The sequence below is a fragment of the Brassica napus genome, chromosome C8 (genome assembly GCF_020379485.1).
Source record: "Brassica napus cultivar Da-Ae chromosome C8, Da-Ae, whole genome shotgun sequence".
In the NCBI taxonomy this organism is placed as follows: Eukaryota; Viridiplantae; Streptophyta; class Magnoliopsida; order Brassicales; family Brassicaceae; genus Brassica; species Brassica napus.
The window spans coordinates 39717902-39730613 of record NC_063451.1 but is presented as its reverse complement, the minus strand read 5'-3'; the positions used below and the strand labels follow the sequence as shown (position 1 = coordinate 39730613).

Sequence of the window (12712 nt, the reverse complement as noted above, 5' to 3'; positions counted from 1 at the left end):
AAAACAATCCAAAGAATATTATGAATAAAAGTACATTCCTAGATTTATGAAATTTTTAATATTCTTATCTTTTTATTAAATTAATAGAATTCACACATATATATATATATATATATATATATATATTTATGTTTATTCTTAATAACTTTTGTGTTTTATACTTTAGTTGCAAGTGTAGGTCTATTTGTCACATGAGTTCATGTTTTTTATTTTAATAATTTTTATGGAAGAAAAATTTGATATACAAACCAATTAGACTATATATACATGTTCTAACGATAATGGTATAAAACAATTTAATAAAATATTGTTTTGTAAAAGATGTAAAAAATCCAACTAAATACTATATAAATCATATTTTAGAATTTAAAAAGTATTAATAAATAAAATATTTTTATTAAAAAATTATCTACCAAAAAATCACATTCAGTTTTAAAATATTAAACTATATTATTTCAGATCGAAGACATAAAATATTATATTAAAATTTTAAAATTATTTATACCCGCAAATTTGCGGGCAACCACATAGTTTATTAATAATCTAATATACATTTTGGTAGAATTATTTCTGGTTCAATGGTTTGATTAAAGATTTATTCATGATTCTACGCAAAAAAGTTTGAGTTTCAATTATCATGCATAATATTGGTTCATACTACTTGTCATAGTTTGGTGTCTCATGACTGTTTTAAAAAAGATCTCATTACCATCTATATGAAAAATTGAAAATGTTCATAATCGTCAGCTCCGGTCTCGAGGGGAAAGTTTAGAATCACGTAGAAATCTACTACCGTTGTCTACTACCGTTTTCAACGACTAGTCCAGTCGTCCCACAAGTGACTTGTATAAGCAGAGGGCACATCGAACTAATAGGCCGATCTATTGACTTAAGCAGATGATTTTTCTTTTGCTTTAAGCCCAATAAGGTGGCCCATTATTGAATAGATATTTAGCAAACCGAGGAAGCTGGATCGCTTTCTACGCGATCCACATAGCGTCTGAAACCACTCGCTAACGTTACTGCACACGTGTCCATCTAATAGAGCGAGTAGTCTTCCCGCGCTAAAGTGATGTAGCGAACGAAAGCTTGAGTCACCAAGGATAATACTGACAGATAAGCGCCTCTGTAGACTTTGAATAATATCCGTCGATCCAAAGCTGAGTCATCTCATCACCGTTGGATCTTCGGATAACCCGGATCCGTATTTGAATAGTGTGTACCCGCACGAAAGAGAAAACTCGAATTGCTAGAAATAGGAGTTTCAGGATATAAAGCTTTGTTTACTTACCAAAGATTGTTTCTACTTCTTCTTCGCTTCTACTTTTCGAATTCTTATTTTTTTGATTTTTTTTTTTTTTGTGAAAATGGAGATTTCTGAGAGGGTGAAAGCTCGATTGGCCGTTCTCACTGCGCACTTAGCGGTGTCCGATCCCGTCGGATCGAGCCAGGTGTTACCGCCGGGGGCGATCGAGCCATGGTGCACATCGAGCGCTGTTACACCGCATGGATCCCTAAAAGGAAGCTTGACGATCGTGGATGAGCGTACGGGGAAGAAGTATCAGGTCCCAGTCTCGGAAGATGGTACCGTTAAATCCGTTGATCTCAAGAAGGTGTTGTAATCTCTAAAGCGAATTGTAGAAATCGAATTGATTATATTATCTGAAATTTCGATCCGTGTTTGGTGGTGGCAGATAACGACGGGGAAGGATGACAAGGGGCTTAAGCTATATGATCCAGGTTACTTGAACACGGCTCCTGTTCGATCTTCGATCTCTTACATCGATGGAGATGAAGGGATCCTGCGTTACCGTGGGTATCCTATTGAAGAGTTGGCTGAGAGCAGTACTTTCATTGAGGTTTCTTATCTCCTCAGTAAGTCCTCTTTCATCATCATCTTGTAGAAAGTTATCATCTTTCGGGGAATTGAAATGGATAGAAAGTTATCACCTTTTGTGGGTTGGTCTTGACAATTAAGCGTCCCTTAGTGTTCTAGTTTGTGGGTTAGTTAATAAACCTTTTTTTTTGTTTTCTGTGGCAGTGTATGGGAATCTACCTTCTCAGAGTCAGCTAGCTGATTGGGAGTTTACGATTTCTCAGCATTCAGCTGTGCCGCAAGGAGTATTGGTATATTTCTACTCCTTTCCTCATATGTATTTTCCCAACCTTATGTTCAAGATTTTGAAACGATTCTTTCCACTAGTATAAGTTGTTCGTCTTTCCTGCAAACCATGCTTATCTATCTGGCCCATGTAGGATGGATGACTGGATCTCTTTCACCTTACTGAACTCAATGTGTATGTTATGGATGACCATTTAGCCACATAAGACTATTATTTGAAGCAATGTGTATGGTTGAAAAGGGTCTTCTATTCTGTTTGGAACTATGTAGCATTTGGATATTTGATGGGTATTGACACTATTTAAATAATAGTGTGATTTGGACCTGAGATTATTTCTGAATGTTTTCCCAGGAAATCATACAGTCCATGCCTCATGATGCACACCCAATGGGTGTTCTTGTGAGTGCAATGAGTGCACTTTCCATCTTCCATCCCGATGCCAATCCTGCTCTCAGCGTACGTTCTGTAATCATGTTTTCTTTGTGTACTGATATGATGTCTTTTCCTGAAAAGTTCTATGCACATGCCCTGATGCCCATGTGCCGTACTCCATTTGTTTGTGTTCATGATTATAACGAAAATTCCTATGGGGTGCAGGGCCAGGATATTTACAAGTCAAAACAAGTTCGTGATAAACAGATTGTTCGTATTCTTGGAAAGGTATTGTTGTGTCTTTTGATTTGGTACCTTGTTGTATAACCAGACTCAATTAGTTGCGGGATTGGAAAATATAATATATTTGCAGGCTCCTACAATTGCAGCGGCTGCTTATCTGAGGATGGCAGGCAGGCCTCCTGTTCTCCCTTCTGGCAACTTTTCTTATGCAGAGAATTTCCTCTATATGCTGGATTCAATGTACGCCACCATCTATCGTCCCTATTCATTTTAGCTAGACACTTGACTTTGTAGATGGTAGTTATAAACTTGTGCACTGGTTTTAGTAAGTTTGCATCCGTTTCTAGCTTCGAATGTGTCTGTAACAGGATATATTCTTTCATCTTCCATCGATTACAGGGGCAATAGGTCTTACAAGCCTAATCCTCGTCTGGCTCGAGTGCTTGACATCCTCTTCATACTGCATGCCGAACATGAAATGAATTGCTCTACTGCTGCTGCTCGTCATCTTGCCTCTAGGTACTTGCCACTGCTTATCGATTCATTATGTCTGCTCTGAGGTGTGTGTTAAATCAGTTTTGTGTGTCCTGCAGTGGTGTTGATGTGTACACCGCTGTTGCTGGAGCTGTTGGAGCTCTGTATGGTCCACTTCATGGTGGTGCCAACGAGGCTGTCCTTAAGATGTTAGCTGAGATTGGGAGTGTTGAAAATATTCCAGAGTTCATAGAAGGAGTGAAGAACAGGTAAATTCATACTTAGAAAAACTAAAGCACCAATCGTGCCTAATGTTAAATTCCCTTTTTCATATTTTTCAGAAAGAGGAAGATGTCAGGTTTTGGACATCGTGTTTACAAAAACTACGACCCGAGAGCAAAAGTCATCAAGAAACTGGCGGATGAAGTATTCTCCATTGTTGGAAGGGATCCTCTAATCGAGGTACTTTAGATCCTTATGCTCAAATTTCTTTGTGTATTTTATAACGGATGTGGTTTTAGAAAGTTTTGATGTATGATATCGTCAGGTAGCAGTTGCTCTAGAGAAGGCAGCACTCTCTGATGAATATTTTGTGAAGAGAAAACTTTACCCAAATGTTGATTTTTACTCTGGATTAATCTATAGGTAAAGACATTGCTGACTCGTCTTGGAAACAAAAAAAGCCTTGATATAACCATTAAGTTGAATCTCGTGTGTTTTGGTATTTGAATTGGGCAACAATAAATACAGGGCAATGGGATTCCCACCAGAGTTCTTCACAGTCCTATTTGCAGTCCCGCGTATGGCTGGATACTTGTCACACTGGCGTGAGTCGTTGGATGATCCTGACACTAAGATCATGAGACCCCAACAGGTACAATACATTCTTTGATAGATCAATGACATGTTTCTTTTTTTGGCTCTCATCATGGGTAAATTGTATTCGTGTAGGCCTACACTGGGGTATGGCTAAGGCATTACGAGCCGGTGAGACAGAGAACGTTGTCAAGTGATTCAGATAAGATGGGACAAGTTTCCATTTCAAATGCATCAAGAAGGCGTTTATCTGGATCTGCACTTTAAGTCTCAAACTCTACTACATACGATTAAAGACGGAAGACACCTCGGGGTAAACAAGAGGGTCTTCTTAGCATTCTTTGTTGTTCTCTTTCTCTTACAAACTCAATAATCCAATTCATAGTCTGCTGCATTATTTGTCTGTTATTCTGTATTTGATGTTTTTAAACATATTTTCATACTTCCATCTAATAATAATGTCTTTACAGTGAAAGACATACGTGTTCATGAATTGTGCCTTTTATCAAGAAAATTAATATAATACACTGACAGTTTAAATGTGCTAAATTTAGCACATTGCTTGCGAGACATATAATCCTAATAATCTTTGATTTTTAGGTCAAAATTATTTGCTTACTCTATTTCATAAAAAAAAATCCTGATTATAGTTAGCATTGCAAATAGTGTATAATAATATTTCCATTTTTAAATTTGAGGAAAACAATCGTATGAGTAGAACTGAGAACAAAATATTTAAAAAAAAAAAACATTTAAGTAATTATTACCACATACGTTAAAATAGTGTCAAACTCACGCCAGCCACGCTTCAAAAATCAAAAGTAGTAATAACAAGTGTCAAGGGGGAGTATAAAATGCTACAATAATAATAAGCAAAGCGCCTCCTATCTTTGAACTCTGCTTTTAGTGAGGTGAAAATGGAGAGGCTGAATGCTCGTTTGGCCGTTCTCTCTGCGCATTTGGAGGTGTCTGATCCCATGCCGGCGGCGACTGAGCCATGGTGCAAATCGATTGCTGGACCCCTTGCGGGAAACTTGACGATCGTTGATGAGCGTACGGGGAAGAAATATCAAGTCCCAGTCTCAGAGGAGGGTACCGTTAAGTCCATTGATCTCAAGAAGGTATAATATATTAAAAAAAATTGACATGCATGCAGTTGAACTAAGTTGTCTGAATAGTATGGATGTTTGGTGGTGTAGATAACGAGTGGGGCACATGACAAGGGGATTAAGTTGTACGATCCTGGTTATTTAAACACGGCTCCTGTTCGGTCATCGGTTTCTTGTACTGACGGAGATGAAGGAACATTACGTTATAGGGGATACCTAATTGAAGAGTTGGGTGAGAGTAGTACTTTTCTTGAGGTTGCTTATCTCCTTAGTAAGTCTTCTTGCATCATCATCATCATGTAACTTTTCTTTTGATACAAGCAAACTTTTTGCTCTTATAATATTACTGTTGAAACAGAGTTGAAGTTTTATCATCTTTTGTGGGTAATTTCTTGATTTGTACGTTTCTTGCAGTTTATGGGAATCTGCCTTCACAAAGTCAGCTAGCTGATTGGGAATTTGCGGTTTCTCAGCATTCAGCTGTTCCACAAGGAATATTGGTGAGTTTATTTATATTTGAGAATTTGAGAACCATAAATATTAACTACGAATTTTAATTAAAAAGTTAAAGTAATTTGGAAGCCTAGACGACTATATCTATGACCATTTCAGTGGACAATGTTTCAGTGGAATGTGCTCAGATCCCCGTCCTTGTAGCTAACTGGTGAAAAACTTCAAACTATTTAACAAAATTACCATAACCATTTCTTTTCAAAAATAATAAGTTGGTTTATCTTGCATTGTTTGTAAGCCATAACGCTCGTCAGGTCTATCAAGGATTACTGTATTATATATGTCTGTCTTACCTTTATCTGTATATGATGACTGGCCAATGGCCATTTTGCTATGTAACACTTAATTTTGAGAAACCACATCTATCATATATTGAGGCATTTCTATAATCAGATGGTTTTGGTAATAGCCATATATAGTAATAGATTCTTGGTGCCGATTTTAACAGTTTACTTCTGAATGTTTTCGCCAGGATATCATTCAGTCCATGCCTCATGATTCACATCCAATAGGTTCTCTTGCCAGTGCCATTAGTGTACTCTCCCTCTTTCATCCTGATGCAAATCCTTCTCTTAGTGTAAGTTTTATAAACCTGCATCTTTTTTTCTGGAAAACGTTCTCCACTTTGTGTGTTCTTGATTTCACGGAAACTCCCATTACGTGCATGCAGGGCCTAGATATTTACAAGTCAACACAAGTTCGTGATAAACAGATTTTTCGTATTCTCGGACAGGTATTTGTTTGTGTCTGTTGATTTGGTCCCTTGATATATATGTTACATAAAAACGTCTATCTACAGGCACCTACTATTGCAGCAGCTGCATTTTTGAAGACGGCAGGCAAGCCTCCTGTTCTTCCTTTGAGCAACCTTTCTTATGCAGAGAACTTACTCTATATGATGGAATCAATGTAGGGCCATCCTCTTTCATTTATTATAACACTTTCACATGAATTAGTCATTTTAGATCCATTTTTTATCTTCAATTGTGTCCGCAACAAGATATATTCACGTATCAATTCCATTGATTACAGGGGAAATAAGTCTTACAAGCCTAATCCTCGTCTAGCTCGAGTGTTGGACATCATCTTCATACTACATGCTGAACATGAAATGAACTGCTCTACTGCTGCTGCTCGCCATCTTGCCTCTAGGTACTAATTCATATCACTGGTTAGAGATTTTTCATTAAGTCTGCTATGATATTTATTTATTTTTGTGTAGTGGTGTTGATGTGTACACTGCTATTGCGGGAGCTGTTGGAGCCATTGGTGGCCCACTTCATGGTGGTGCAACTAAGACTGTTCCTCAGATGTTATTCGAGATTGGGACTGTTGAAAATATTCCAGAGTTTATTGAAAGCGTGAAGAACAAGTAACTCAGTACACCTAAGACTAAAAGTATCTTGATTATGACGAATCATTCAGTGTTAACTTCTTTATCTCAGGAATAGGAAACTGTCAGGGTTTGGACACCGCATTTACAAAAACTACGACCCACGAGCAAGAGTGGTTAAAAGACTGGCTGAGGAAGTGTTCTCCATTGTTGGAAAGGATCCTCTGTTCGAGGTACTTTAGATTCGTGTGCTCATGTATCTTTCCTGCTTGACGGTTTGTTAAATGTGGTTTGAGAAAGATTTGATGTATGATGTTAACCAGGTAGCAGTTGCTCTAGAGAAGACAGCACTCTCTGATGAATATTTTGTTAAGAGAAAGCTATACCCAAATGTTGATTTCTACTGTGGATTAGTCTATAGGTAAGGCATGGATGATTCATGAGACAGAATTATTGCTAATTAATGAGTTGTTGTAACCATTAAGTTCTTAACCTGAAAATTAAAATGGGAGAAAACGCAGGGCAATGGGAGTCCCACCACATTTCACCGCGGTGGCGCGTATGGCTGGATACTTGGCACACTGGCGTGAGTCTTTAGATGATCCTGACACTAAGATCATCAGACCCCAACAGGTAAAACTAGACTCTTTAACAGATCAGTGACTTTAAAAAGGTTCTTTGGCTCAGGGGTAATAGACATTGCACATAGATGCATAGATGCACTTTTTTTTTTAATATATTAATATATAAAATCTGCCCGAAAGATCGGGAATCAGATACGGTTACAAGCTTACTTTGAACAAAATTATCGAAATCTGACTATTACAAACCTAGCTTTGCCCACCCACTAAACCCGACACAATCTGCTAGGATGTTTTTTGAAATCCTTCGATATCGGTAGCCGTTCTCAACCATCAACGTGACTCTCGTGAAAGTGAGGTTCTCCGCGTTTCCGCGGATGCCGGGAATTCCCTTGACGTTTCCGGAGTAGCTAGTTCCCGATGATCTCCACAAGCTCATAACTTTCTCTGTCTATGAAGCGCAAGACGACTGAAGGGGAGAGATCAGATACTTACCAATGCCTTGCGAATGCCACCAAGGCCAGCTCGAATAAAGCGCCACCGACACTTTGACCGCATCCCAAAACGAGCAAGCACTCAGCTTCCGCCATCTACCAAACCTGTACAAAGATGAGTTGCCTCCACCGCCACTTCCTGAAAAGCAGTCTCTAAACCTGTGCAAGAAACGCCAGCCTCACCACCGTAGAAGGAACAAGACCAATCACCACGGCGCCGGGATGTGAGCTTCGACTGGATGCTGACTCTGAGGCGGCGAATGACCCCCGAGAACCGCCTAAGCAACCAAGGCCTTTGAGAACCAAATGACCAATTTCTTGATCAAGAACTATCAACGCCTGAGCCACGGGGTGTGATATGACGATGATGAGTGAGAGACTTGAACTCGTCGAGTGAAGCCGTCACCTACTCTCGGAGAAGAACAAAACAGGAAGCCAGGAGCAGGAGCTCCGAAAGAGTTGTGAGGCAACAAGAAGACCTCTCATGGCCATAGACGACCACTCGAGGTGAACCGGAAAACACACGCACGAAGAAATCATACCGGACACTTTCACCACGATCACATCCGCCTTCAACCCTCGTCTCCTAAGCCCTCAAAGAACCTGAGAGAACTCTTGGTTACGGCAAGCCAAGCATCGGAATCTCTCCGACCCGAAGAAATCCTAAGCAAACACCACCATAACCGAACAAGCACGAGCACCAGCAACAGACCCGCAGCTGCAGACCACCGCCGAAGCCACCGTGACAAGACCCTTTGCTACCACCCCTCGACGACAGAGAACCCGAGAGATCCATAAAAGGGAAAAGTGAATCTCTCCATAAACCCAAAAGCCGACTCTAGATCGCTCTACTTCGCCGGACCCTCACCGCAATTCCGGAGAAAGAGCTACCCCTATCTTGTATCGTCTCCTCGCGACTGAAGCTTCCACCGGCGACGCAAACTCAAACCTAGAAGAGCAAGCATATCGGGAGAGGGAGAGCAGAGACGACCTAGAGCAAAGAAGACGAGACAGAGGAGAAGAGACCCCTCCGGCTCCGGCACGCGCCGCGACGTCTGTACGCCGGAGAGTAAGATTCAGTCGCAGATGAGATGAAAGGTCGAGAGAGAATGTAGATAGAGCATAGATGCACTCTTTGTTCTCTTTGTTAGAGCAATGACTTAAAAAGTAGGTTTTACTTTTTGGCTTAAAAATATGTACATTATGCATAGATGCATGCACTTCTTTGGTAGATCAATTTTTTTTTTTTTGCTCATGGCTAATTGTTTCGCGTGGCTGCACAGGTCTATACTGGAGTGCGCCTAAGGCATTACCAGCCAGTAAGAGATAGAACTATCATGTGATGGGCATTACCAGTCAGTGTGACAAATTAAGAACTTCAATATTTTTCTACTTATGTGATATATAATATTCTTGTTTCTGTAATATGTGAACACAGAAATATGATCTTGGTGAATATATTTTCTAAGAGCACGATTGTTGGGAAGATGTAAACACAGTTCCTCAAAAATAAAAAGTAAAATTAAAAAAATGAAAAATTAGGAAAGAGGAAAACGAAAAGTTGTGAAATAGCAACTTTTAAGATATCATATAGAAACTTACATGCATGTGTGTCAGTTACTTATTGGTTCTATTTTTAAAGTAAAAAAATATTATAATAATAATGTTTTTTTTAGTTTACAAAAAAAAAAAATAATAATGTTTTTTTCTTTTAGCACTTTTTATTAGGCCTTGGATTTATTATCTGGGATCTGGATTCGATCCGAGATTCGCTCCAAAAATAGAATACTCGGGGAACCTGAATTCGGATAGTAAAATTTCGAATCCGTCAAAATCGAATCCGGATCCGGATATCTTGATTTTTAGGCCCGTGTATCCGGATCTGTATTCGTATTTTTAAAATATATTAAATTTTTAATTTTATTAATAATTATATTTTATATATCAATATTTATATATAAAATTCGTTTTATAATATTATATTATATTATAATTTTGAAATATGATATATATATAGACATATCTATAAATCTTGTATAAATATTTAATTTATGTATTATTTTTAGAATTTTAGTTTTTAAAAGTATTTTTAAAAAAATATTATTTTTACGAATCCGGATCCGAATATCTATGGATGATATGATGTTTAGACGGGTATCCGGATTCCGGATATCCGGAAACCACGAATCTGGATCTGGATACTAAATCCATGGATCTGAAGAATCCGGATCTGGGTACTTTAAATTTTCAGGATATTCGGATTCGTCACATTCCTATTACTAGGGATCGTTACCCGCGCCAAGGCGCGAGATTTTTGCATTTTAATCTACTTTTATCTCTTGTTTACTAATCTAGCATTCAGTTTTTCAATGCATTTTATCTTCACCATCTCTTTTTGTCTTGTTTACATTTGTTTTCACGTTCTGTCGTTTGATTTGTCTTAGTTTTGGCTTGTGTAATAACTTAACCATGCTCATTCTTCTTTCATTCTTTATTGATTGATATTTTTATCTCGCTTAGCTCTGTGATGCCACTAATTTGCTCGAATCATTTTTCATCATCTGCTTCGTATTCTTTTCATCTCCACTTGCCTATTTGTGCATAAAATGACTTGATCATTATATAGTAGCACCGATAAGTTAGATGGAGAATGAGGTATGAATGTAAAGTAGACAAAACAGTTAAAATCTTACTGATTATGAGAAATATAAGAAATCAATTTTCTTGAAATGACGTATAAATGTCCAATAGCGTGACAGAAGTACTTGTTCATGTTCTCACCAAACTTCCAATTCTACATGTATACATAAATCTATTAGAGTTATTGCCAGCACTCTGTTGTGATATTTGTTATCTAAAATAATCCATCCAACATAATAGGAAAAAGAAACCAACGAAATTGTAAAGCTAACCATCAGCTGAGATGTTTTTGCTGTCCTGACACATTGCAAGCTTAGTGATTTCACTGTCAAAAGCAACAAACTAAGCAGTCATATACATCCGAGACATTTATTTACAAACGGTTCCTAGCACAGAAAAAGCATATTATTATGTTACGGATAATAAGTTTGATGCATAAATACAGTTTAGAATTTTTTTTCCAACTGAACATTTGTGCCTACTGAATTACCTTACAATACCCACTGTATTGTGATTTTGGCATGTTAAAACTGAGAATCAACATTGGAGCTTGTGTTAGCATTTGGAACATGAAATATAGCACCAGCAATTTCCATTGTTAATTCCATTGACAATAGCTGTGCAAAAGAACTCTGCTAGTAAAGTAATTGTAATTAGTAATTTTTTACATCTTAGTGTCGTACAACTTCAAAATGATAGACACTTACAATCGACGGCTCTCAAAGATGGACCGCAAACCATCTAATGATATGCTTACCTCATCGTATAAGTAATCCATGTCACTTCCCTCCCATGGGTAATGTTGCTGGTGCAGATCAATTCCCTCCACCTCTTCTTCATCATTAGGATGCTCTGCAATATACCCTCTGTAAGGTTCAAATTTATGTCGCTAGAATTATCAGAGAAAGAAATATAAAGTGCCCTCCAAATCTTCAGGCGCATAGACATTTTCTTTATTCAATGATCTTCATTCAACCTAACAACCATCAAAATAAAAAGAATGTGAGGCAACATAATCTTCAAAATCCAAGTTTAATGAATGGAAAAAAAAACTCAGGAAGACAGAAAATGTCAAACACTCACTGGCTTCTTCTTCTTTTACTTCTTGGCTCCCGTGAATGAACTGTCAAAGCCATCATTATTTGCAGGAAAAAAGATTAAACAAAGCAACTGATGAAAAGAAACAAATATGTTTCACAGCACATAAACTCTTCTTGAACAATCAGGCAACGGATAGTATGTCTCCCGTGTGAATCAGCTGAGTCCTCGATGTCATCCTGAATGACAAATGTCTTCTTCTTCTTCTTGGTTAGATCAAAGGGTGCAAGCTAAGGATGACCAAATAAAATTAAAACCACACAATCATGATTTATCAAGCAAAATAAAAGAACCGATGATGAATTTATTAAAAATGGGGAAAAGTAGAGACTAAAGAAGAAAAACTGATTCATGAAACTCAAAGAGCCAATCTATGTTTCATAGATGAGTCATGAACCGATGATTAAAAATTGAAAGCCCTAAACTTCCATTGAAGAAAATGCTTACAGGCCAACGAGGTTTATTGGGTTTGTTTTTAACGAATCTCCATTCAAAACGTGAGTTATAAAGTATTTATTAAATCATTAGATAAAATAAATAAGTGTGGGTCCCACAGAGAAAACCGAAGAAGCAAAGGTTTCTGACCTTCGTAAATATATATATTTGTTTCAGCCATTAATGTACAAGAATCTTTTACCTCAGTGGTATAAATGTTGTTGTTTAGATTTCAATAACCTGAGTTCGAGTAACAAACTTGACACTCTTTCACACTTTTTAAAAGTGGAATCCACATATCGCTGACGTGTCGCATCAGAAGTGATGCAACTGCCCTATTATAATGTAATGCAACTGCCCTATTATAATGTAGATTATCGGTTCTAACCAATGGGATGCTCTAAGTGATATATAAGTTAATATAATAACAAAGCACACCAATGTTTTCGGAATTAACACATTGCTTGGGAGAAAGTTAGCT

General features: G+C 37.7%; 2 protein-coding genes across 2 annotated transcripts; both read left to right on the top strand.

Annotated features, from left to right (window-relative positions):
- The first annotated feature begins 1277 nt into the window (after positions 1–1277).
- Positions 1278–4503, top strand: LOC106368301 (citrate synthase 2, peroxisomal). Its single transcript, XM_013808224.3, has 12 exons — positions 1278–1613; positions 1695–1875; positions 2042–2127; positions 2475–2579; positions 2721–2783; positions 2869–2978; positions 3138–3257; positions 3332–3481; positions 3554–3674; positions 3760–3857; positions 3963–4086; positions 4164–4503. The coding sequence occupies exons 1-12, from the start codon at positions 1368–1370 to the stop codon at positions 4293–4295; spliced, it is 1536 nt and encodes a 511-aa protein (XP_013663678.1). The 5' UTR covers positions 1278–1367; the 3' UTR covers positions 4296–4503.
- A 336-nt stretch (positions 4504–4839) lies between these two features.
- Positions 4840–9581, top strand: LOC106368297 (citrate synthase 2, peroxisomal-like). The gene is made up of 12 exons (XM_013808220.3): positions 4840–5149; positions 5228–5408; positions 5552–5637; positions 6123–6227; positions 6321–6383; positions 6450–6559; positions 6683–6802; positions 6873–7022; positions 7096–7216; positions 7307–7404; positions 7505–7616; positions 9342–9581. The coding sequence occupies exons 1-12, from the start codon at positions 4946–4948 to the stop codon at positions 9399–9401; spliced, it is 1410 nt and encodes a 469-aa protein (XP_013663674.1). The 5' UTR covers positions 4840–4945; the 3' UTR covers positions 9402–9581.
- The last annotated feature ends 3131 nt before the right edge of the window (positions 9582–12712 follow it).